This window comes from Gambusia affinis, linkage group LG08 (genome assembly GCF_019740435.1).
Source record: "Gambusia affinis linkage group LG08, SWU_Gaff_1.0, whole genome shotgun sequence".
In the NCBI taxonomy this organism is placed as follows: domain Eukaryota; kingdom Metazoa; phylum Chordata; class Actinopteri; order Cyprinodontiformes; family Poeciliidae; genus Gambusia; species Gambusia affinis.
The window spans coordinates 17,939,497-17,965,636 of NC_057875.1; the positions used below are offsets into that span (position 1 = coordinate 17,939,497).

At 37.8% G+C, this 26,140-nt stretch overlaps 2 protein-coding genes across 5 annotated transcripts in view; both read right to left on the reverse strand.

The window, feature by feature from the left end:
• Positions 1-487: 487 nt before the first annotated feature.
• On the reverse strand, positions 488-21,367 carry parvaa (parvin, alpha a). The gene is made up of 14 exons (XM_044124979.1): positions 21,301-21,367; positions 20,655-21,080; positions 14,005-14,094; positions 12,834-12,904; positions 12,224-12,326; positions 11,522-11,662; positions 9,082-9,197; positions 8,808-8,866; positions 7,191-7,210; positions 7,032-7,093; positions 5,862-5,930; positions 5,387-5,488; positions 2,029-2,101; positions 488-1,193 (listed from the first exon to the last, which is right to left on the reverse strand). Exons 2-14 carry the CDS (start codon positions 20,788-20,790, stop codon positions 1,117-1,119), a joined length of 1,119 nt encoding a protein of 372 aa, XP_043980914.1. The 5' UTR covers positions 20,791-21,080; positions 21,301-21,367; the 3' UTR covers positions 488-1,116.
• A 508-nt stretch (positions 21,368-21,875) lies between these two features.
• mical2b (microtubule associated monooxygenase, calponin and LIM domain containing 2b) overlaps positions 21,876-26,140 on the reverse strand; it is a 58,105-nt gene continuing 53,840 nt past the window's right edge. For all 4 annotated transcript variants that reach the window (XM_044123670.1, XM_044123673.1, XM_044123672.1 and 1 more), the window contains 8 exons: positions 25,927-26,096; positions 25,458-25,837; positions 24,931-25,004; positions 24,758-24,847; positions 23,997-24,087; positions 23,460-23,568; positions 23,294-23,367; positions 21,876-23,209 (listed from right to left, as the gene is read on the reverse strand). In XM_044123670.1, coding sequence (XP_043979605.1) covers positions 22,989-23,209; positions 23,294-23,367; positions 23,460-23,568; positions 23,997-24,087; positions 24,758-24,847; positions 24,931-25,004; positions 25,458-25,837; positions 25,927-26,096 — 1,209 coding nt within the window. In that variant the 3' untranslated portion in view covers positions 21,876-22,988. The remainder of the gene's footprint in view (positions 23,210-23,293; positions 23,368-23,459; positions 23,569-23,996; positions 24,088-24,757; positions 24,848-24,930; positions 25,005-25,457; positions 25,838-25,926; positions 26,097-26,140) is intronic.

Consider the following 26,140-nt stretch of genomic DNA (forward strand, 5'->3'; position numbering starts at 1 on the left):
TATTGTGGAATGTGTGAGGAGAAATGAACCTTTTCATCCATTCAGTGACTCCTCTGTCTATTTCGGTCTACGATGGGGTCAGCTCCAATTCAGAAAGCTTTTACACCGCTTCTCTAACAGTCTGTCTCAATTTAGTGAAAAGAAAATTGTTGTGGAGGTTCACTTGTCGTTCTGTGCTCAGAAAATTTGAAGCATTTTGACCCCAATTTTTTTTTTCTTTGCTTTGTTTTCGTTGGAAACGCATTCCTCTTTATTTCTGTTGAGGGCAGAAAGTTTAAGCACATTCAGACACTGAAATGTTTATTGAATGTAGAGCATTAGAGCATAAACAGAAACATCTGATGCACATATATATATATGTATATGTATATATATATATATATATATATATATATATATATATATATATATATATATACTGTAAAAAAGTTTTTTAGATGCTTATGCACCTCAGTTAAAAAGAAAACAAATTTTATGGAATACAATACAAAAAGGCGAAATTTTTATGTGTAATTATGCGAGTACAGCAAAGCTTTGGTCAAAAATCTTTACGGTTCTACTTGGTCTGCAAAGGAAATCTGGAGCATTAAGACAGCTGGAGTCCATTCCTCCCAGTATCAAGCTGATAGTATTCACAGGTTTAAATAAAGGCACTTATGAGAACATAAACAAACCTGGAGGACATTTTCTAACAGCTGGGAAAGGGGTATCAAAATGCACAATAAATACGCATAAACGTTCTTTTCTTTCTTTTGCATTTCGGATAAAATATAAAGATAATCTGAAATGTGGTCATGATATTTATTTGGGGTAACACACCAATGGACTTAACTAAGCTTTGATAATATGTCTGAATGTTTTTCAGCTCTAAATCTGCAAGATGTTCCTGCAATTTTTCACAAAAAGTTTTATTTATTTATTTATAAAAAAAAAAAAAAGAAGCTGCACATCTCTGCAGAAGTGGAAGTAGATACAGATTTATGTGATTTGATATCTAGCAGACTGAATGTGATTCATGCATTTGTTAGAAAATACAATATTAAATACACACAGGGGATACAAAACACTGATAAGTTGTGGTTGCTATAACGAGTTCCCACTTGTGAAGTGCAACGCTCACTCCACGTTCCTGTACCTGGAGAAAAGGTTATACAGGACACGCAGAGTTGATTTAAGGTCGCAGTTCACAATATCTGAGGAAAACGACAAGAGAGAATTAAAGATTAGGCAAATATAAGCAATTTTTTAAATCTGAAAACCAACCAGGTAAATATTTTCTTTTGCAAAAAGAAAAAACAGAAAAACTTAATGTGAAGCCAAGCTGATTATGACAAATATCATTGACAGAGAAATAATCAAATAAATGCCAGAAGCCTATTCAATTACCGGTACTCATATTCCATCCAGTCCATGTTTTTTGTCATATGAAAAATGAATACAATTTTAAAATATTTCAAAACTTTTTCTATTTTTAATGTGGCTTGCACAATTCAACTGAAAGTCAAGGAACTGTTAGAAAGAAAAATTAAATAACTAAATGGAAAAATCTGCAAAAACATGGTTTCAAAAGCATGCACAAGCTTAAAGCAATACTTTTGATTGCATTTTTAAAATGATGATCTCTCTTGGTAGGGGTCTGACCACATATTGACCTGATTTCTGTTTCTGCCCACTTCACTTTCCATGAGTTCGGATTGCAAGGACATCTCTTGTCCACAGAACTCTCCATGCAGCCGAACAGATTTCCATTCTAATTTAGTTCTGAACTTTGGCTCGGCGGTTCCAAAAATTTAATTTCTCTCTTTTCTAGATTTCCAGAAAAAAAAAAATTGCCAGAATGGATGCATGAAAAGAGAATATAATGGATGGATACATCGCTTAAAGAAAGTCTTTTAACATTAAATGTTTTGACCCAATTTAGGCATAAGATATTACTTACAGTTTCAGTCAGTGTTTCCTTTTCAGGACACGGTACTGTTTAAAAAAAGCAAATGTGGAAAGCATAAAAGTGATGAACAGGCATCTCACCCTCAGGTCGGGGCTTTGGTCGCTCCAGGCCTCCGTCCTGCATCAGCTCAAAGGAGAACGACACGTTGTGAACCTGTAGGGAGAAAGATGATGCCGTCACACTTTCTAACAAGGGAACGCACACCTCAGGTGGGTTTATTCATGCACAGCTGTGCTCTGTAAGTACTTTAGCCTTTAAGAGCAGCACAAAAAAAGCCAGCAGCTTAAATTATTAATGTCCACATGTCCCCATCACCAGCATCAAAAAAGGTCCAAGGTCCAGACAGTGATTCCATCTATATAGATTGCCAGGGGAGTCGGTAGCCACTTATGACGTCACATAACTGGTGACGCCTATAATAATCCCTCAACATGAATACTTATTTTAGTGAATTTATCTTAGGGGTCATAATTATTTGCTAACCTGAAATAAAAAGCATTCAATATATATATATATAATATACAAAATGTGAAAATCTGCATCAGCTACATTTGCTGGATTGCCAGGTATTTTTTTACTATTCTTTATTGAGGCCAATCAAAATTATTCAAAGCTGCTCTATGAACAGCCGGTCTGATACGTTTTCCGCTGAATAAATGTTTGATGAAAAGCTGTACAGCTCACTGATTGATGCTGATCTTGCATGTATTAAGGTGCAAACTTTGTGCAGCCCACCAAATCTGTTTCACTCACTTCCCACTTAGTGTAGAAAAATGTATGAAATCTAATGAATTAAATTGAACTGAACTCAAAAATATTAAGTACATTTTAAAATGCAGTAGTTTGTAAGTAATTTTAATACTTATTTACAGGGAGAAATGGAAATTGATTCCTTCACCTTTGAAGTTGTACTTACGGCTAAACAATTGGACCACTCACACTTATTATTTGTACATTTTTATAAATATATATTTTGTATTTATTGCTGTCAGTGGCACTTATACATCTAATTTACATTTTAAAAGGGCAAATCTTTGTTTATATTGTATTTTTTTAGTGTATGAGAAATCCAAAGGTTTAATGTAAAAAAAATAATATAAAACTTCTTCAGGAAAACATCTGTACAAAACTGTTGAATTTTGCTTTGTTTAATAGTAATTAATCTGCAAATAACTGGAGGAAGGGGGAAGGAAGCAAGGTCACAACAGAGGAAGGAAAGAAGTAAGAAACTGAGGGCACAAAGAAGAAAAGAAGAAAGTACCCAAGGAGAAAAAAGAGGTAATAACATGAAGCAGAAAACTGAGAAAAGACGACATGACAGAAGTGAATTAGGACACAATGATGGAGGGACAGAACCAAGGCAATAAAGAAACAGGGAGGGAAAGACATACAAGCAGGAAGGAGGAAAGACAAAGGAGAACAGGAAAAAAGGACAAGAGGAAAAACAAAACATTTACAACATAGGTAAGGAAATCAAATGTGAAAAAAAAAAATAATTTCAACTTTATTTTTGTCTTTTTCCATTTGCTTCTGGACATGAAAAATGCTGAAATTAAATTAGTTCAATTTCCAGATTGGCTAGAAACTCTGGGTGACATGCAGACAAATTATGTCATAATTATGATGTCTGAAGTATGAGAATGATATTTTCTTTAGTCTGCCATTTTCTAAGGTTGCTGACAGACCTACAGTGTCGGATGAGCAGGGATCCAGTTGTGTTCAGAAAACCAAAAAAAGGACTTCCACAGCAATCTCTAGAGGGTAAAAAGAACTGTAGGGGAAGAGGAAGACCAATCAGGGAGAAGAGGCTAACAGTTGAAAGATGTTTTCTATTCCCTGCCCATCATTTGTGTGCGTGTGTGTGTGTGTGTGTGTGCTCTTAGGATGTGTGTGTGTGTATACCCTTCCTGCTGTGAAGTACTAAAAGCTTTGCCCAACAAAGGCTTATTGTGTGAAAAGCGTGACCTAAGCCCATCTAATACAAAAAAGCAGACTGGAAGAGCCTGAAGAAGAGATCCACTGAGCAGGAGCAGGAGTGATTTCTTGATGCCTTGTGCTACTTTTCAGCCCACCCCTGGTGTATCGTTGATAGGCCTCGAACACACACACGGAAACAGAGCCGAGCCCCTGAGCCACTCCACTGTTTCCCTGTGCAATAGGAGATTACAGATGCTGTGGGGCCGGTGCCTGTTCTTCTGGGCCAGGAAAGGCTGTGTGCATTGTAGCACCGATGCCCATTCTGCTCCGCAGCTTGGCAGGGGCTGCTGGCTAAAACCCAAACAAAAGGCTACTGTGGTGTCCGCAGATTGCCTGTTCAGAATACCGTAGTACTCGGCTGAGCCGAATGGGCTCCGGGGAGAACGAGCGACATTTATCAAGCTATTGAGAGGAGAGTCCTGGCTCCGAGCACAGAAGGCTCCTCCGAAATGGAGTATTGATTTAAGAGTGTTGCTTAAACTGTGGGTCAGGATGAAGATGAGCTCAGAAAGAAAAAAAAAAATAGGAGTAACGGTAACAATGCAGCAGAGTGGACAACAACACTTCAGAAAATACAGAGGGAAGAAAGTGGGGTTAGTGTTGTTTTGGGGAGATTTCAAGTTTGCGTCTGCCAGGAGAGATTGGTTCGGAATAGACAGGTTAGCACTCTGCAGTGTAGTGAAAACTAACATTGCATCAGAGTTTAAAGAAACAGGATTTAACCATGTATGTAACTCTACATGTCAAACATGCTTTCAGTCTTTTAAATCAGATTATGAAGGTAAAAAAAAAAAAAAGCAATGCAACAGATGTGCAGTACAGCCAAAAAATAATCATTCCCTTGGCATATTTCAGTCTAAAGTACTGTAATCTTTTTTATTATATCTTCTGACTTGGAATAATATTAAGATTTTGTGAGAGCCCAGCCAGATTACTGATTTGAATCTTATAGAGACTCAGTGAAGGGACCTAAACATTAGGATGGCAAGGAAAAGTGTATAAATTATTTCAACCTTGCAATTTCAAATATATATATATATATATATATATATATATTACAATGTTTTTTTTGCTCTATTGGTCTTTACTTGACAGTAAGTCAACAGCAAAGTGGGTTGTGAAAGAGGGGAAAGACATTCGGCAAAGTTCAACAGGTCAGGACTCTAACCTGTGACGGCCAGTAGAGCACTGAGGCATCCTTACATCCTAACCTCTTTTCTGGTTATTAGCCTCTCACAACTTCTGACTTTAATCTAACTTCATTAAATGATTCTACAAACAGCTAAGGTAAGATTCATTTTCCACACTTCCTTACTAAAGATGTGGTCTCCGTTTCAAACGGTTCTCATTCCAAATTGGATGACTCTTTAATTAATAAGATACTTAAAAAGGAAATCCATTAGATGCCTTCAACGTGGTCATTGGAGGTATTTAAGTAGAAAGACAATCAAGACTTTGTACCTTTTGGTCAAAATTCTCAGGTGTGAGGAAGAAGTTGTAGAGTGGCACAAAGTATCCTTCCAACAGACCCATCAGCAACACCAGATAAACCCCATCTGCAAACTAAACATAAACAGACGCACAAAAACATGAAGACAAATTTGACACAACGGGAAAAATAATATTGTTTAAAGAATCTGGTCAACTGTTTTGCCATCACAGTAATCATTTTGACAGATTGAGTTTCACTGGAACAAAGGTTGTAAGAAACTAAGAGAAGCTTTTCATTTCCTGTATGGCATGAAAAAAAAAAAAAAATCCAAATTTTTCTAGTAAAACCTTCCACATAGGTGCCTGTTGATGAGATAAAGAACCCGTTAAATAAAGATAGATCCAAAGCAGCTAGACTTAGCCCAGGTCAACAAGGACAAGTCAACTCCTGAATCTTAAATGACATTTTAGCAGTGAGGTTAAGATAGGTAAATATGTGACTCACCTGTGTGTCCAGTTCAGACACTTCTAGATTGAGCTTGTTCAGGTGTTTGTTCACAAAAGTGATCAAAGTCTAAAACACAACAAAGAAACAAAAAATCATGGATACAAGCAATAAAGTGTTTAATGATAATGGCAAAAATGATGTTAATTGCTATTTAAAAAACAAAACAGTTTTCAATATAAAGTAAGCGTAACTGGAATACATTGATTTGTAAATTATTGCACCCCTAACTAATTAAAAGTTGACACTGATATTCATTACTTTAAACAAAAATTATTTGGAATGCAAAAAAAAAAAAAAAAAAAAAAAAAAAAAAAAAAAAAATCAAACCTTGTTGAAATTTGGAATTTGAAAGTAAAACAATTAAGAATGGCGATGAAACAGAGAAAAATAACATTTCATTCTCCAAAGTTTATACAACATCAGAGTTCTTCAAGATCACTCAGGTCATCTTAGTATTTATTTGAATCGGGTCAAAACTGCACTAAAATAGTCAGAATAGAAAAATTTAATTGGTTTTTAAAACTATGGAAAATGCATCATCTGGAGGGCCAGTTTCTCTCACTGGTCGGCCTGCAGCTCATATTTCAGTGCTAGACTAGATGTAAACAACTGCAGACTGTTAAGAAGCTTAAATCTTATAAACAGCAAGAACGAACAAATTTCTCTAAATGCCATCCTCAGTTCCCAAACAAAGAAAATGAAAGTAAAATAACCGGTGATGTAACAAAAAGTTAAACATGTCTCCTATCAAACATTTCTGAGAGTTCTGATTGACGTTATCTTTAAAAGGTATTATATAACCTACTCATTTCAAAGTTCATACTTCCCTAGAATGACATCCTTAAAGCCATTTTTAGATACATTTTAAAATCTAAAAGAAAACAAAAGACATTAACTTAAGTCACACTTTTTTACAGTGACCAGGATGGATAGATGGATGGATGCTCCAACCTTAAGACAACAGAAAAGTCTAGTAATACTAACATTTTATATATTCTAGTTTACTATCCCTCACTTATTGAGATACTGAGAACATTAACGTTTCAGAGTGTTCAGGATTGTGTGTGAGCGCTGGGTCTCTTTGTTTCATTATAAAATGTCACACTTCTGCATGACTGTGTCAGAGATGACAGATAAATCTGTGATGTTGCTGTGAAGCCTCGCTACCTTTTTGACAACATTCAGCTTATCTGGAGCGTGGTCGAACAGGGTGTCAAAAGCATCGCGCTCTGAGGAGGATAAAGAAAATGTATTAATAAATACAAAATAACAAAAGGATGCAAGAAGGGGAAATATTTAAAAATATATATTTATATAAATACCTACCATGTCTGCCAGAAAAAGCCCTGGGGGAAAAAAAAAGAATCAGAAATCAGAAGCAGGTTTTTTCATATTGAAAATTTCACACTTGAATGTTCATAATAAACAGGAATGTTTAAGATGCTTCAGGTTCAATCACAGAGGAATGCAAAGAATGGAGGGATCATGTTAAACAAATGACAATACAATAATAATACAGCCAACTATAATAATATGATTAACAATGGAAACAGATTGTTACCCTAGGTGTTTAAATAACTAGGGATTGTTATAACAGCCACATGTTACAGTACAATGCAATCACCTCAAATACTGCAGGGTATTAAAACAATAAATGAAGACATGTCTGAGCAGAACATCCTGCTTTTCTGTGGGAATGAAGGGCCTCTTGTCTGTTATTATACCGTCCGCACTTTGGAGGAGGTTTTTGTTGGAAAGGCTCAGGTGGTTCTGGAGGGTAGGGATCACTGCAGCATGAGTGTCCCCGAAGGCAAAGATATCGCAGCGGGCAGGCCAGCGAGAAATGGCAGCCGCACAAACAAAGAAACACACAAAAATCACACGCACACATGTTCACGGTGTAATCTCTGATGGCAAACGCGGGCAGGTCCGGGCAACGGTCCTGGTGGTGTGGTAATAACCCATTTCCACTGTGACCACCATTGTGTGTGTGCGTGCTATTAGCAATCTATCCATCCACCACAACCAAATGTGAGTGTGTGTGAGTGTTGGCCTGCTGTTATCTCCCTCGTTGGTGCTGTCAGGCTGCAGGACTCCCTCACAGGGAAGACAAAAAGACCGAGAGAGGCTCTGCTTGGTTAAAATTGTCTAATTCTTCAGCTGAGGGTGCCATCACAGTGCTTGTTTAGATTCAATGGTCGTCATTTCACCTGGGCACATTTGTTCCACTGGCTCAGGGAAAGAGGGGGATGCAAACTTCAAATTCTCAGAAAATGAAATCTATATTTAAACAAGAGAAGAGAATTTTTGAGGTGGCACATTCTAGGTTATTAAGTACTAAATATAGGTGTTATTTATTTTAAAGTAAGCTAACACTACCCTAAAACTGATCTGCATACTTCTCATGTTTTCTTTTCATCAATGTGCACAAATGAAAAACTTTTTCATGATATGTCGTAAATGCAACATATACGAAATGATATATTTCTGATACTATTAAGGTAATGTTTTTTATATTTTGTGTAGTAAATCTTTTTTCATTTCTAGCTGCACCCATCCGAGAGTCTTCTGTTGATTTCCCAGGCACACATTAAACTACAAAAATGTTAAATTCTGTTTTTAAAATTAACATTTGTTTTGGTATCTGAATTATGTAACTAAGACAACAAAGTCAAAACAGAACAAATTCTTAACAGACCTGGATGTTTAACTGCCTGGTTGTTTTGTTTTGACACAACAGTGGTTGGCAGTTCAGAGTTACACCACCCAAACATTTTTCTGAAAAGGTACAAAGGCTGAGCTATTTGCGCTTCAAGAGTACAATGTGTTTTGCAAAAAGTTATTATCGGGAGGTTTCTTTGAAGCACCAACTCTAATATCTTTCAGCGGTGCTGAAGTGTGCGGTGAGGTGTAAGAATGGCCAACACAAAGACATGTACTCACTCTGTGTTACCAGTGATTTCTTCTTGGATTTGCCGGGACTGAAGGATGCCCTCTCTCTTCTGAAAGACACAAAGGGACTCATTGTATACATGTTATGCAAGCTGTGCTGCCAAATGAGAGGAAAAAGTAAGAAAAAGAAGAAAAGAAAACAAGGTGTTGAAAATTAAAAGACTAAGTAAAAAAAATATCTGAGAGTGTTAATATAAAAAGGCACCAGCTTCTGTAATCATGGTGAAAGAGTGCACAATTTAGCAAACAAAAAAAAGACACCAACCTGAACCACCACTACTTGAATAGAAACATGGTCTGGCAATCTGATTGGTGCTCTGAAGTGTTGTGACAGCGCCACCAGCAGGTGCAGGATGGCGACTATACTCTTAGCATGGACCGCTGATATGGGAAGAAGAACCACAGGAAGAAATAGTCAAACTTCAAGCAATAACATGTGGGATGATGGGACAGATAAAGTCTTCTCCTTTGCATATAGACAGTAAGTAATTGTTGGTATAGAGACTGTGTGAGTTTGTGTTAGTTTGTTGATGATAGCTGAGTTACCAATTTCCACATTGTGTGCGGTGGAAAGACAAGCAGCCTCATTTGGTGTAGTTCCAGTTTTTGTAAACTTTAATTATTGCTCCAGGTTAAGTTGACGTGAGAAGTTATTTCTTGTAGCTACTGCCAGATTGATGAAGATGGGATGTTCTCCTGTCTTCCCCATTTTTAAGAGTAGCTTAGAGAATTTAGATGTGGATTTTTACTGATAGTCGGCGTGAAATTAAGTTACTGAAACAGGAGATTAAGTAATTGGACTGTTTGTTTTTTTTTTACCTTTTCTTATGTTATCATTTATTTGTTAATGACAACAATATGAATAATATGAAAAATTATTTGACACTATAAAGGTTTTTTTGTTTTCGTCTGTTCCAAGTGACCAAAAAAATATTAAAAGTAGACAAAAAAAAAAAAAACCCTAAGTGAATAAAAAAAAATGCTGTTTTCAAATGATAATCTCTTTTATTGAGGGGAAAGGTCCGCAAAAAAACTGAAGTTTTCTTACACAGTAAACAAACTAACAAACAGTTGTGGCAAATGCTTGTTGGCAGCTGTTTAAAAGTGCAATATTTTTTTCCACTTCGGGTCAGGTGAGTTCCCACTTATTAAATGAAATCAACCTTTGAGAACTGCACTTGGTTGGCCTTTCCTCCGGTTATCTGTGTCTGCTGTTTATTTTTTGGGTGATCTGACACATAAAAAAACCAACAACAGTAGAAACCCATAAGGGGTCAAACACTTTTTTATGGCGTTCCGTGTATAAGATTTAAAAACTGAGCGCACGATTTGCTCCATCAGAAACAGACTGTATAGTTTCATCTTGTGAGGCACTAGCAAGCCAGCAAATAGGGTTTATAATCCAGAAAACAATCAAAGAATCAATTAAGTCTAAAGCTTCCGATCGAAGTCAGTGGCATTACTGCATCACAGGGTGAGCGTTAAAAGGGCGTTCTTTACATCGTCCATGCATGTAAGGCTAATTCAGGAATGAGAGTATTTCTACAACATCAAATGAGAGATCAAAGGAAAACAAACAAAACAACATTGATTAGGAAAAAGCTCTTCAAATAAAAGGACAGCGAAATCAATTACATTCCATGTTATTGACTGTGCTCCTTAGCATTTCTGAGGACGTCTCACAACAATAGCTTTTCAAGGACACAGCCTCCACCAGAAACCCAAGTAAGAATGTCAAAGTATTTTTTTATTATGAAAAAAATGCATTTAGTACTGTCCTTCTGTGGTGCACTGCTCTCACTTTATTGATTTTCTTTTTTTCCTTTTCTTTGTGTTTGCAAGTTTCTTCCTGAAACAGAAAATCGGTTCAGTAGTTTTCTTTTTCTCTTGACATTTTCGTTTTGGTCGAGTTAAAAAGCAGTTCTCACCATTGAGGAATTCATGTGGTAGTATGTGAGCTTAAATCTAAAGCAAATGCAGTCTTCCTACAAATTTTCCACTTGAAAGTTAAATCATTTCCATACATTTCCAGATTTTTCCCAAAGATCTTTAAGATAGGAATATTTGATTTTAGTCGGGTTTTATTTTTCTTAACTAATTATAAAACAACATCAGGCAGACGCTTGCCTACAATTCAGCAGTGTTTTAAGATGTTATTTTTCTGTTTTTCTTTATTCTGGAAATGCCCAGCTCTGACAATAGTTTATAATACTCTAATAGTGTTGTAATGAATTTAAAGATAAATTCATTCCAAAAATCGAAACCAAAGATCAATGGAGAACCTTGGGGAATACAAATACTTAAAATACAGAAGTAAGAGGATTTACAGGGCAAATGAAAACTGAAATCTCTTTTTGTGGATTTTTAAATAAGTGTGCATTATTTTGAAACAAAAAAAAGTTTCAAAATAACTCCCCCTCCCCCCCAAAAAAACAATTCTAGTTGTGATGTTGCAAACCAAATATTAATCAAATCCAAGTAATAATCAAAATAATTCTGATCTTTATATTTTTTTATGAAGGTATGCTAATTTATCTTTTTTCAACACTTAAGCAGACTTGAAAGAGAACAAGACCCAATTTCACACTTTCCCAGGCCGTCCAAATAAAAACACACTGCTCAGAAATATGTAGAAATTGAGAGAAGACACTGAAAAGGCTGAGTGTTTACGAAAACACAAATAAAACGTCATATTTCTTTCTTACAGTCGACATTCCAGCGGATGTTTCTGGTGGACAGCTTGAGCGATTCGTTGATGCGCTCCAAAACAGTCTGCAGCTTCTGCTTCTGGGCGATCTCAGATTGAGTCACCTCTGCGACGTTCAGTTTCTCACCTTCCAACTTTTCTGTAACACAAGTGAATGAGATAACACTCCGCAGGGTGAGTCTAAAACAGGCTTAAATGAGTATTCTGTTAGTTTGATTTAGTCTTTTTAATGTCAATGACATCAGGAGGACTGGAGAAACAAATTGACACAATATCTTTATTTTTGGTTGTAGAAAGAAATCTACACTTACACAATACCCCACAGCTTGCAAGAATTTTGTTTTAGTCCTGAATGAGTTAGATGCCTGCCATGACTGCAATTTAATTTTAAAGTCACTTCCTTCAATCAATTTTGGCAATAACAGGAGCTTGTCTATGGCAAAAATGAGGAATCTTGTGATTATTTTACAAAGTCCTTTGCCAAACTCTACCTCCATTGGCTACATTTCTTATGCTTTGGGATTGTTGTAGGGTTATTGTTCATTACCGAACAACTCCACAGATTGTTATTAATTTGATTAATCAGAATCTTTAGAGACAGAGAACAAATAAAAAACAAATTTTAATATAACATGAAAAGATGTGTGATTTGGTACACTAAAATAGTCCAGCCAGATTCTGTGAGGGTTCAAGTTCTCACCAAATAACTTCTGCAGAACCTGCCCATCATACAGATCTTCAGTCAGGTCCTTCACAATGATCCTCTCGCCCACCAGGACGTCATTTATCCAGTCGATCAACACCTGCATCACAGAAAAACAGGGAAATGTTTGAGCAAATGTATAAGTGAAAGTTAGATTTTTTTAAAATATATAATTTATAAACGAAATGTAGAAATAATGGGGTTAGTAGATAGAAAAGCAAGCACAAAGAAGTGAAGCTTCCACAAAAGAAAACAGGTCCAAAGTTTATGTAAGATTTAATTTCTAAACCATAAAAAAAACAAAACACATTTGAGCACATCTGAAAATGACAGAACAATGTGCTATCTGCCTGCATTTGTTTTATTTCCCTGTGCATTAATGCCCAGACACTTATGCTTGTTTCTTTATCTGTAAAATATATGTAATGCTGTAAAAATATTTATTTTTCCCACAATTGTATCAGAAGAAAAAAAAGGTAAAGATGAAATTATCAAAGACAACAAAAAGTGATTGAATACTAATTAAAAATTTCTACATGTTGAAACATGTACATACTAAAACAAGTACTTTCACAAACAGCTTAATACAGAGTTTAAAAACTCGGACCTTTATGAGCTCCTGCAGTTTGCGATCGTTCTTGGAGTTGGGGTCCACCATGGTGCGCACTTCATTCTCCTCTGATGAATAAATAAATGTTACAAGCAAAAAAAGCTCATGAGTTGTTTCTTATCTGAAGAGTTTCTCACTTTTTTATCAAGCCATTTTACTTGTCAGGTCACAGAGCTCCAAACATTTTATATTTGGAGATGCATCAATCAAACTTTCGAGGTTGATTTCTGATATTCTGTTCTTTTAACAAATTTTAATCGATTTCTATTTTCCTTTAAGTTCTACAAGACAAACAATGAGAATATTTGTTTCTGCTGATAGCCTTGGTCACTAGTTTACATTACAGGCATCATGCAAAGCTAAAACTTTAAACTAATGACAAAATACTTACAAAGTTCACAATGCTTAAGCAGCTTATATCAGAATTTAGAACAAGTGTGGATAGCTAATTAACTATAAACAATGCTTCTTTGTCTATTCCCTAGAGAATAACCACAAGATTGTCAACATTTCTAAATCTAGCACTATCTGTGAGAGAAACAAGTTAAAATATTAAAAAGAAGATAAAAACAAACTTCTCTGACTTTCACTTTCCTGCAGCATGAAGGAACAGCAGAAATGTCTCCACAGGCTGTAGAAAATACAGTTGCTTTTCAAACTGCTTCGTACGTCTCTTTCTGTTTCTGCAAATGGCTAACTTTGAGTGTTTTCCACTCAGTACCATCTACTCTTGAAGCTGTAGGGACACTTTCACGCACTGCTGAGAATATCTTGAGCACCCTGGGAATGTTGTGTTGTCTGTTGCAAAAATGAGCATTTTCAGGACAAGCTGAAATAAACAAAATACCCTCCCAACAGTCCGTGCACAGACTCTTAACTAGAGTCATACCATGTGTGAAGACAGAGACAGCAGGCGCACAAAAAAGATCAAAATTTGGACATTTAGAAAGATGGTCAAGCTGAAACCTTATTCAACTTATTTGAACCTATAAAAATAAAAACAGCACAGTAACGTGATAAGTAAATAATCTACATGCTTAATATGAATCTGCATCTTAATCTTATATCTGAACACAAAATAGCATCTGTTTACAGGTGCAGATGTGTCTATGTGCATGTCAGTGTGTGTGTGTGTGTGTGTGTGTGTGTGTGTGTGACAGAGGGTTACCTAGCATGGTGTCCTCAGGGTCCAGCTCATAGTGTGAAGGACTGAGAGGAAGATTGATGGCATTTATCCCCTCCTCCTGAAGCTCGGATACTGTGAAAAAGAGGATGCAAAACAAATCAGATTAATGAACCTTGATCATAAAGTGGATATTAAACATGCTACTATTAAGAGGCTCAATTTACTTTTGTAAAGCTTTCCCTTGTATATGGTTAAATAATTTGTTATGGTTTGTTTGCCTGTTTGTCCGTAGCATTACACAAGACGTTACGTATTTAATTAGTCAGTTTAAGATGAGCTATTGTCTAAGCTGAACCATGTAAAATCAGATGGTTATTGCTATTTTCATACTCTTTATTTAGAAAACTAAATATATCTCAATGTGTTTAGGCCTTATTTTAAGGTTTCTTATTGTCCCAGTGTAACTGCAGTTGCAACATGGTAAACAAAGTGGGCCCTCCAAATAATAGTGAGAGGACGAACAGAAAATGAAATGTTAAAATGGATAAACAATGATGACCGATGCATTTGTGGGATATAACCTGGTTACATAATGGATTAGCAAAGCGGTTCCGAAAGAATCAATCACCTTCCTAGAGTCATCCATTTCCCTCTCTCCATTTTCCTTGGCATTAATTCAAGATTGAGCAAATCTCACCGGTTTTCTGAACATTAATGGTATATGTAGGGTTTGATGTTATTCCCAGACCCCAGTGCTAACTTCACGAAATGTAGACTAAGAAGCCTCAAGCACTTATTCTCACCTCCCTGTCACCTGCTTTAGTTTCTACTGGGCTTTTGGTACTTACAGTAACAACTGATGCTAAAATCTCCTGTAAGTACCACTAAACGCAGCTGAAGTGCCACTAGATATACTATTGTCACAGTTTGAGACTAATGAGGATAGGGACTAAAATATGTTTCCATACCTTGCTTTGAAAATTCCATGTACATCTATACTTTTCTATTCTTCCTAGGAATCATGAAATAATCCAGGACAACACTTCAAACACACCTTCAACAAGAAAAACCACTCCTGTAGGCAAAAAAATTAAGTTTTTTTTTACAATTATATCTCAAGTACTTCAGCAACAGTTTGGACAACTCCCTACACGTTTCCTCGATTCCATAAACAGCCTTCAGGAGCAGCGCTCCGCCAATAGCCACTTGACATCAGACAAACACAGAGAGCCTGCTTCCTGCTTCTCAGTGTGGTCTACAGAAGCCCAGCACGCCTTTCTTCTCAGTGTCCTTAGGAGGTTTGATTGCGGGAGATCTATTTCTGCTTTGTGTGTGTGTGTGAGAGAGTGTGTGTTATAGGAGCATGAAGTGAACATCCTGCAAATTTCTCTGCTCTCACTGGAACAACATCCTCCCAATCAACACCACCCACAAGTGGTTGCATGCGCCCCGCATATCTGCATGAATCCACACACACATAAGACATCATACAGAGGAGTGTGTGAATGTTCTTGCAGAGTGATATTATTTTCTGAATTACCACCTTAGCTACCCGACATCCCCATGATGATGCTCAACCAGATAGACCACATGGACATGTTAATATGTAACACAACCCCATCTATTTCTTGATAACTTTCTGGTTTCTCTCAAAGCAAAGACAACAGCTGGCTGGTTTCACAGATATATTTCAGAAAATTTAGATGACAAAGGATGTCATACTCTTCTGTGATGCCAAGGGCACAAAAAAAACAAAAAAAACCAAAAAAACAAAAAACAAACATGATTTCAGTGAGCAAAAAAACATTACTGAATGGATAAAAAGGACTGCAAAAAGGAAAGAAAAAAGAGTCACCGTGTGCTGAGTGTCAGTCATGTCACTTTTCGATTTTTAAAACGTAAGGTGGAAATACAGCAAATGCTATTTCTATAATATAATAATGTTATATTAAATAATTCAGTTTCTCAGACTTTCTTTCTTGCATAGTCACTCGCTGTTTTCATACTGCAGCCTATTAGGTAAAGTGGTGATTTAAAAGCTTCTGGTGCTTCTGAAATGGGTCTTCCATTTGGCATCAATTCATTGAATAATAATAAACTATTTAAAGACAACTTACTAAAGAGTAACTTGTGGCCCCTAAAAAGTAATGCAGCAGCTCAACAATAATCAATCAGCTGCTTCAGAGCCAGATTTCACAGAATCCTTTCAGCAGTGATTTTCTAGCTATTTACCCCTCAGGGTGTCTCGATACCTGTCATTGTTTCACAGTTGAACTCTCTCTTTTTTACTTCCTGTGTTCAGTCCCCCAGCAGCCAGCCAGAGAGTAGTAATGAAGAATGAATGGAAATCAGTATGCTCTATTTTGCCCATTATAATTTTAATCTTTGACACAGGCATATTAAATATTCTCCTAATGGACACTCCATGGCCTCTTAATTAGTTACACCTGCTGAATTGCTTGTAAGGCTAGCCACATGGCAGCAGCTCAATGCATTTAGACGTCCAGATGTGCTGAAGATGACTTGGTTAAATTTCAGCTCAGCGTCAGAGTGGGGTATGAGGGGGTATGTTGTTGCCGCCAGGCGGGTTGTTCTGAGTATGTCAGAGACTTCTGGTCTACACATCCTGTTAATAAAAACATATCTTGGGTACGGTTAGCAGTGAGCAGCAGTTTTGTAGATGAAAAAGCTTTGTTGTAGGACAGGACTATATGGCTGAAATACTTTTCATGATATAAGCATTTCCTATCAGTCGGTATTGATAATTGTTGATATCAATAATTATTGAATAGTTTTTTGTTTTAAATATCTGAAATACTCCAAAACAGGTGGCATGACCCTTCCCGTTTCATCCACAGTTTTCACTTCACTTATATTTAAGCAGCTATGGGGCACAATAGCAAAATCTAAAACTGCTGCTGAGCAATTTACTCAACTGGTTGTTGCTAGGTAACCAAAGAGTGAGTGAGATTGATGATGCCACCTACCTTGCTTAGCTTGCTGTGGGAGGTTGAGAGGCTAAAGCCTTTCCTCTGCCTACATCTCCCAGAATGCTGTTCTGAACTGAAGTTCAGTGACTATCCTGTAGAGTATATATTGAATGTTCTATCGAATGTATGATCTATTGATATTGATCACGTGTCTATTGAGTCAATATACAAGGTGGGCCATAAGTTTCAATACATAGGAGAATGTAAAATGTATATTTCTTTTATATTTCAGATGCCCAAAAAGATCCGTTTGACAAAAGAGCAAAGAACTGAAATTATACTGATGGCTGGATTGGGAAGCGGTCGCATGGTTACACAGAAAACATGGAACGAGCATCACACACACACACACGACACTGTGGCAAAACTTATTTGCAAGTTTCAGAAAACTGGAAATGTTGCAGAACAACCACGAAGTGGTCCAAGACGTGCAGCGATTACACAGAGTCCCACAAAAATAAAAACAGTTGTCCAATATAAAATGTTTATTTTTTCTATGTATGGAAACTTTTGGCCCACTCTGTACATTGTTGTTGTTTTATTGTCCAACCCTACCTCGTTGATATCGGAGGTCAGAGAAGAACAGACAGACTGATTTTGAGATGACAGAAAGGAAGCAGTAGCTTGAATAACCAGTCGTTATAACTAGCGGATGTAGAATAATAACTCCGAATGCTCAACACATTGAACCCTGAAGAACATGAGCTACAGCAGCAGAGGACCACCTGGAGTTCCTCCCGTTGGCCGAGAACAGAAAACTAAGGCTACATTTCATGCAGGCACACCATAATTTCACAACAATAGATTGAAAAAAAAAAAATGCCTGCAACTTCTGGCAAAAGTAGTACACCAAATATTTTCTTGACACACTTTGGGCCCCTCTCAGTACCAGACAAGTATGGCTTAATCTGGTTGCTGAGTGTCCATACCTTCCTGACCACAGTGCAGCCATGTCTGATGACTACTTCCAACAGGATAATGCACAATGTCACAAAGTTCAAATCCTCTTAAACTGGATCCTTAAATATTACTGAGTATTACAATAGTCACCAGATCTAAACCCGACAGAGCACCTTTTGGATAAAATAGGGAATTCCCATTATGGATGTGCACCTCAGAACTCCAAATAAACCGTGTGATGCTATTACATGAAAATGAACCACAATAGATGTTTACAAATTTTTAAGGCACATTTTAAAAATTTGAAGTTTCTCCAGAAGCCTCGTTGTTGTCAAGTTTTATAGCACAGGCCGCACTGGACATTAGACACAAATTATCCTCAATCCAACTTCTACTGGTCAGGTAAAAGACATATTTTTTTTATAAACAGCTGTAGTTTTAAGCTGTATTGAAGTGAAACTAAAAAAAAAAAACTCTTCAACTCTCAGTACATGAAAAAAAACACTCACTTGGTGTTCTAGTTACAGCACAATAACACTGTGCCAATTAGCAAAGCTTATTCACCAACTGTTACATTAAGCTGGTCCATAATAATATTTTTAAAATCAGCTCTAGAGCTTCGAAATAAATCTGTCACCTTTTTTTAAACAAAAGGCAAATGCACTGCGTAAATTCAATTTCAATCCAGATGAAAGGAATTGAAATGTGTCCTTGCGGTGCATCGCTCCTCCCTCCTTGCTCAAACATCAAACTGCTTGAATAAAGATTACAATAAAATAAAGATGCCAGTGTCCCCTACAATAGAAAACACTAAAATAATGCATGCTGAGTGATGTCGTGTCCTACCTGGAGGGCAGAACGCTCCACAGCCCATGTCTCTGTTTCAAGCATCCTCTCTTGGCTACCAGGACCAGTTTCCTCCCCTGCAGCTTCACTGTCCACAGGCTGTGCTCTAAAACTGCCTCTGGTTTAACATCTAAACCCAGAAGTAAGTTTGACATTTGCTCAATATTCAATGAGGATTAAGAATTGTGTATTTCTTCTTCAGATTTATGAGCTGTCCTTTCAGTTTGCACCAACGTTCAATGCACAAGGCTGCACTCGTGCTCTGAAAGCCTCCTGACCTTCTCTTCTTTCATATCATCCAGTCCCATTCGTATAGTTTCCCTCCTGTTTCCCATCCTCTACCTCCGCTCTAACATTTTCCTTTTTTTTTTGCTTTCATCCAGTCATTACTGCCCGCTGCAGCCAGCGGCCCCTCTCTCCGAGGCACACTCAACCACTGCCATAAATGTCGCGTGGACTTAAATTTATTCAATCATCAGCACAAGAGAGACCGGCCCACATTTTCCATCAAATCATTGAAACACTTTGCAGACATCCCACACGCTGCTCTGTGCGTACATACAAGAGAGTGTGTGTGTGTGTGGGCGTGTGCGTGCGTGTGTGTGTGCAGTGAATATGAACAAGCTGGAATATAATGTGATTGCTTGAATGACCAATGAAAAAAGGCAACATAAATACTGGGCTCAGCTGTGCAACAGGATCCTGACTGACACAAAGTAATCATCCAGCTGAAGGAGACCTTTTTTCATAAAGTGATAAAACCTTCAGCCTTCAGTAGTGAATGACATCTTAACCAGGCTCTAGTTTCAAAGCAGCACTCCGTAAAATATATATATATAAATAGCAAAACTGAATGTCTAAAATAGGCTTTTTCAAACATTCTTACTACATTTTCTATAGCTGAAATCCAACATATTTGGTATTGCAAATACAGGTGAAGCAAAGTGAAACATCCACAACCACTAGGGGCTCATCACCAAGAGCTACAGTTGAGCATATCTCACCACTGACATACAATGATGCTGTAAAACCAGCAAGTGTGCATGATACACAACTTTAAGAGACTCTCAACACGTCTCAAGTTACCTGCACTGAGAACAGTAGTTAAGTAGTGGACACATCTCCTCAATCTGCAATGCTTTCGACAATAGAAACTTGACGTAAAAACAATCCCCCCCCAATCCAATCGTTATTATTTTTCGACCTCTTCACAAAGTCAGTATTCAGCTGAATCCTATCAACCCCAACTTGCTTCTCTGTCTCTGCTGGTGGTGGCAACATAATTCCCACAGCATTATGTTGCCACCACCATGTTTCACGATGGCGGCACTGCAGCATGTTTACCGTGATGTGCAAAAATATCACCACTGCAATATTAGTGTCTGCAATGCTAGAGTGAAAACATATTTATTTTTGTGGAGTTATGAACTTGCATTCGCAGCTAATGTAATATTCGGTCAGTTGGACAAAGTCTCCCGACAGCCGATACTGACAAAACGCACAAAATGCTAAAGGTCAGAGAGTTATGGAAGCACAGATAGCAGGGAAAAGAAAGCCACTACTCACTACTTTGAGTTAGCTTGTCATATAAGCTTCCACAGTAGAGAGACGGGCCTGTGTTTACTCATGCCTCATTCCTCACATATTACAGTAATGGAGGATTTACTACCATACATGGGCACAGACGTAGCCTCCGGCTATAAAAGACAAGCACAAGGCGCTACAGGTTGTATTTTCAGGTGTTACATCTCAGTTGACTCCAAAATCAAGGCGTAAAAAGTCTTGGGTAAGCTTTGCAAACTTTGTAAACCCTTAGTTTGTGAGGGTTTAGACTGCGAGACTCGCCAATTTCTGATGCAAAACGTATGTCATTGTTGCAAGATACTTTTACAAACTGGGTTTTTAAAACAATCCGGGTACGTAAAAGTTATTGGGGTTTTTTAGCTAAATGTTTACCTTCTTTAGCTTTTTTCCTTCTCGCCAAAGTTCCACCAAGTTTTCCTAGAAACGAGTCATCTTTCTTTCTGGAGGAGGGAGACTTGGGCGTCGGGGACTTTGGAGAAGACGGAGACTTCTGAGGCGAAGAAGCCATCGTCGAGACAAGAGATTAATCCGACACAGTTGACAGAAATCTGTCCGAGTTGGCGTGGAAATTGAAGTTGAGCAGAAAGTATGGTCATTAAATTTTTTATTTTTTTTAAATCACCGTCCCCTCCCTAAAGCGGAAACGGAATTCCAGACATTTACACTAGAGGTTGGCTGGAGTAGAAGGCCCCTCCTCTCCCGAGGAAGAGGGCTGGAAGCAGGGAGGCGGGAGAGAGGCTGGTCATTGCCGGAGGAGAGTGTCAACAATCCGGCTTCATAGCAGGGATCTGAGGGGCACTAGAGGGACATAGGAAGAAGAAATAAGGACATAACAAAAGATCAGAAAGAGTTAAAAGGTAACAGGGATGAATACAAAAACTACAGGAAGGCTTCGTTATAACAAATAAAAAAGAGCTAAAATGGTAACAGCTGCTGCATTTTGATTGTATCAGTTATTTTACTCATTTAAACTTGCAAGTTGAAATTTTAGATGAAAGAAATGTGAAAATAAACTTACGCAGCCTGGTAAATACGGTCCCTTGTTGATCAGGCTGCTTACCATCTGGATTTGTGAGTTACTCCTACAGTTGCTTAAACAATAAAAACTTTGTATAATCTACCCACTTTCAGTAACTTCACTGAATAAAAGAAAAAACACAAAACTTTTTTTTTTTTTTTTACCAAAAATGCACAAGGTGCAGTCACACGGGTCAGTGGTCCTCAATCATGGTCCTCAAACTCCTTCATGTTTTAAATGTTATACTCTTGCCAGCTAATATGACAGGTTCAGGAGAAAACAGAAATTCCACACTTCTGTGACGTTCTGAAAGATCCTTCAAGACAACCTAAGGTGTTTAAGACAAAATATACAGTCTGTTTTGTGAGCCCAAAAATCTTCTAAAAGGAGTTGTCCAGGCGGTATCCTAATCAGATGCCCAAACCACCTCGCCTGATACTTGTTGATGGAGAACCGCAGCAGCTCTGCTCTTTTTGTTCAACTTTCTTTGCAAAATGAATGGCGCAAAGGACAATCAAGAATATGCACCCCACTTTACACACCCACAACAAAATTACTGCCACCAAAAGACTGAGTAATTTCAACAGTATTCAAACTGTGTTTTTATTGAAGAATTGTCACCCATTTGACCCACTCAAAACAAAACAAAGAACCCTGACACACAACTCTAATTAGACCCGAAATAAAGATTAATTATTTAATTCACAGCACATGACAAATATCTTTTGAAAAAAACATGAAATAATACCAGTGTCATGACTTGTTCCAGGATTAAAAGTGTAAACATATCACTCATATTCCTATATGTATACTGGAAGCTGTAAGAGTGTGATGAAGCCATTGGCAAACAAAAAAGTAGTAGCTGTAGAACAAAACAGCAAATCTCACTGCTGATGGAGAAGGGGAAACGGTGAATATCTAAATTTAAGACACATGAACTCCTTCTGCAAAGTTGGCTGGTGGACTTTGATTTAGAGGATGGCAGGACAGTTTCATCCAGTAGTGTATCGGTTTCACACTCTGAAACTTTACCTCAGAGGTTTAGGGAGAAGCCATACCTCTTGTGACATTGTCAGGGTGCAAATACTATTCTGTTTTTTTGTTGTTGTTGTTGTTGTTGTTGTTGTTGTTTTTTTACAATGCTCAAGCACAAAAGAAAATAACAGGATCATGTTTTCACAAGAGATTACAGTCAGATGCACAGCAGCACACAAAGTGACCAAAAGTAATTAGTACACAAGGTATTTCTGAAATCAGTATATTCATTTTAAACTATTTACACAGTGCAAAGTATAAAAATCTCAGTAAAGTATCAAGTCTTGTGGTCTCCACTGAAGTTATGCATTCATAGTTGGCCTTTTACACCAAGGCCAACATTAAGGCTGGAAGCAGCCTAAAGCAGTCATCCAGGCAGCCATATTATTAGAAGTTTATTCTATATCTACTTATAGATAAATGTAAAACAACCTCGTTGGCAAAGATGTTTTTAGCTGAATGTTATTCCTTATTAGTCTCAAAATTAAACACAGCAACAAAACCAAATGAAATTAAGCTTTCTCATGCTGAAAAAAAGTCCTCAGCTGTCCAAATATGTGCATCTACGCCACATTCAGATTTAAACCGGAAAAATAGGGTAGATGCAGACTAGAAATTCACACGGTTGGCTCAACATCATCAACGACCAGTAATCATTCAAGCTTCTCCTGCCCCCAGGTGTCGCTCCCTTGAGCCCAGTGAAACTCGTAGCCCCTGGACAGAACCAGGCTTTCCAGGTCCTTGTCCTCTGCCCTCTCCTTCAATCTCTGCTCCTCCAAAATGGAGACTAGCATATCCCGTTTCTCTACCGTCCTCATGATTTCAGCCAGGATCTCCATCTCCTTTTGCAGCTCGGAGGCGCTTTTATTTGTATCTGAAAGAACATCAATAAGTGCAGAGAAAAATTAAGTGTGTATTTCTTGTGCCTGACCATAAAACCATCAGATGAAGGACTTACCTTCAACTGACATTCGGCGTCTTAGATCTTGTTGCAGCCGGCTTTGTGTGTCTTCCAGCGCGAGACCCTGGGCACTAAGATAAAAGAGTTGTAGTTCCTTAATGTCAAGCAATCTTAACTGTACAGTATATTTTTACATGCAGAAGGTCTCTATGCTGCCACTCACAAAATCATGAGTTCCGACTCGTAGCGCGCCAATCGATTCTTTTCCAGAACGAGCTCAAACCAGGCCTGATAGAGCTGGGCTTCGTCACGGTCGTCAGTCTGATGGGAATCTGTGAAGGGAGGAAACACAGTAAGAAAGAGGGAAGACTTGGAGTTGTGTGAGTGATTCTATGTCATCCCCACAAGGCCATTGCTGGGAGAAATACATCAGACTTTGACCACTCACAAAAAGGCACGTCTTCACTGAAAACTCCACTGAAGCACAAAGCTCTCTACTGTGAAAACATGAATCAATAATGAAGTCTTGGTGTCCGCTGTGAATAAAACCATTAACTACATTGAGGCTTTTAACCAGACAGACGTTACAAGAGAAGGCTTCCTTCTAAACAGTCTGAGGAGGACTGTGCAGGCGGTGCAATTACAGAGAAGAAAGGCAAAGCTTTGATTGGAATTCCTGCTTAACGGTGGATGGCTTAAAGCTTCCAGGCTCTAAAGGAAGTTAGGAGGGATTGATCTGAATCTGTGCACAAGTAAGTACCTTCTCCTCTGATGATCTTCTCTATTCTCACTCCTTTTTCCTCCAGCTCGCGCTGTTTCTCTTCCACCTCCTCCAGCTGTCTCTGGATTATCTGCACAAAAAGAAACACATGAGGGTTAGAAACAAGGTAGGTAAATAATGGAAATAGGGTTTTAGTTTTCAGAAAATAAAATGTCCACCAGTACTTTTTTATAATAGCAATTCCTATGCCTATCTTCAGAATTCAGGAAAATACTGACAAGAAAGAAAAAGAAACTGACATGAGAACATAATGATTTGTTTACTAGCAAAGCATAGAAGCCGGAAGAAATGAAATATGTGCACAAATTAGCAGAGGTGAATTAACAGAGCTAATTCATATGTTTAAAAAAAAAAAAAACTTAATATGTTAATCTTTTTTAATACTGTCAAGTAATGCCATATACAAACCATTTTTTATTACCAGTACCATTAAAAAAGGTAAAAGTGCATTACCTTTCTTCTGCAAACATTGGTGCTTCAAGTGTTATTTAAATTCATATACGTGCAAATATAAGAAAATAACTGCAAGTACAACAAAAAAGGAAAAAAAAGAAAACATTTCACCTCACTGAAACTCAGTCATCAAAATAAACACTGTGATAAAAAAATACTCATCCAACACAAAAAGCTCTACAGTCTGACAGATAACAGTTGTATTCACACTTTTATAAGGTCGCACTTTAGATGGAGTGTTTTGAAGCAATGCCACAAATATCTCTATGGAGGAAATAAAGGAGCACCTGAGCTCGGTGAAGCCTCTTCAGTTGTTCTTGTTTAGCCTGCTGGGCCGCAGTCTTTTCTTGCTTTTTCTTTAATCTGTCTGAGGACAGCTGGAACATGACCAACAACAGCTCTCAAACGCAGTCCACTGGATTCGGATGTCTTCCTGAATCTCAAAACCATTTGTACAAACCTTCTTGGTGGACGTCAGGTTTTCACTTTCATCACCACTTGAGGACAGTTCTTCCAAACTCTGTTCACTAGAGGCTAGACATATGTAAGAAAAGAACAAAAAAAGAAAAAAAAAAATCAGAAAAATTTATTATTTTCTGGAGAGATCTGAAAATAGCTCCACAGACATCTCCATCTGACCTGATGGAGCTTGGGGAGCACCGCAAAAAAGAACGGGCAAAACTGCCTAAAGATGAGCTAAGCTTGTAGTGTCAGATTCAAAAAGATTTTAGGCTGTAATTGCTGCCGAAGATGGATTAACAAGATTTTAAGCAAAGGCTGTGAATACTTGTGTAAACGTGTCTTCCTGGTTTTCTATTTATAATACATTTGCAAAAATCTCAAACTTTTTCCCGTATTGTCATAATGAGGTAATTGTGTGTAAAATATTAAGTTTTTCCTCAAAATGTCGATAGTAAGGCCGTAATACAACAATACAGAAATTGTGAAGCGCCGTGGATACTTTCCAGATGCTCAGTATAGACTCACCTTTGTTTTTCAGGTTGGAGAGAAATGTCCTAATTTCCTTTTGAGCTTCCTGCTCCTTCCCTTCACTCTCCGATAGGCCCCTCTTCCTGAGCCTAAGAGATGAAAACAAATCTACCCTTTTACGGGGCAGCGAACAAAGTTCGTCCGGCACCCCTTCAGAGTCTCTTCGACTTTTTAGGGACACCTGCTGTAATAAGGACGGCAAGTCTCGCCCCTCCCCCCACGGATCCGTCCCCACAGAAGCCCATTGGACACCACACATGCTTGTTCTCCTCTCCGCTGTCAATGACCCTGAGTCTTCACGGCTGAATAGTGAGCAGAAATTAGATGCTCCTTCAGACATGGGCCTTTGTTTACGTGGAATGTTACGTTTGGGTCTCCTATTAAGACAGAAAGGACAGAAATTTCAAATGATGTTCGGTTAAAAGTTTTTAGGTGTCAAAATAAAGTCAGAAAAAAAAATACAAACATTATAACAGCAGCCTTGGAGTTGCTGGGTTCACTGCTCCCACTAAAGGTCCTCCTGAAGGCATTAGCTATGACCTGGATAGCAGAGGAAGAAGATGCTGGCGTCTGGCACCGACTTGCTGTTCCGATCTGGCTCCAGTTTGACGGAGGCTTATCTGCTTCTGCTTGTACCTGATAAAACATCAGAGGAAAGAAAAAATGTGGCCAACATGATG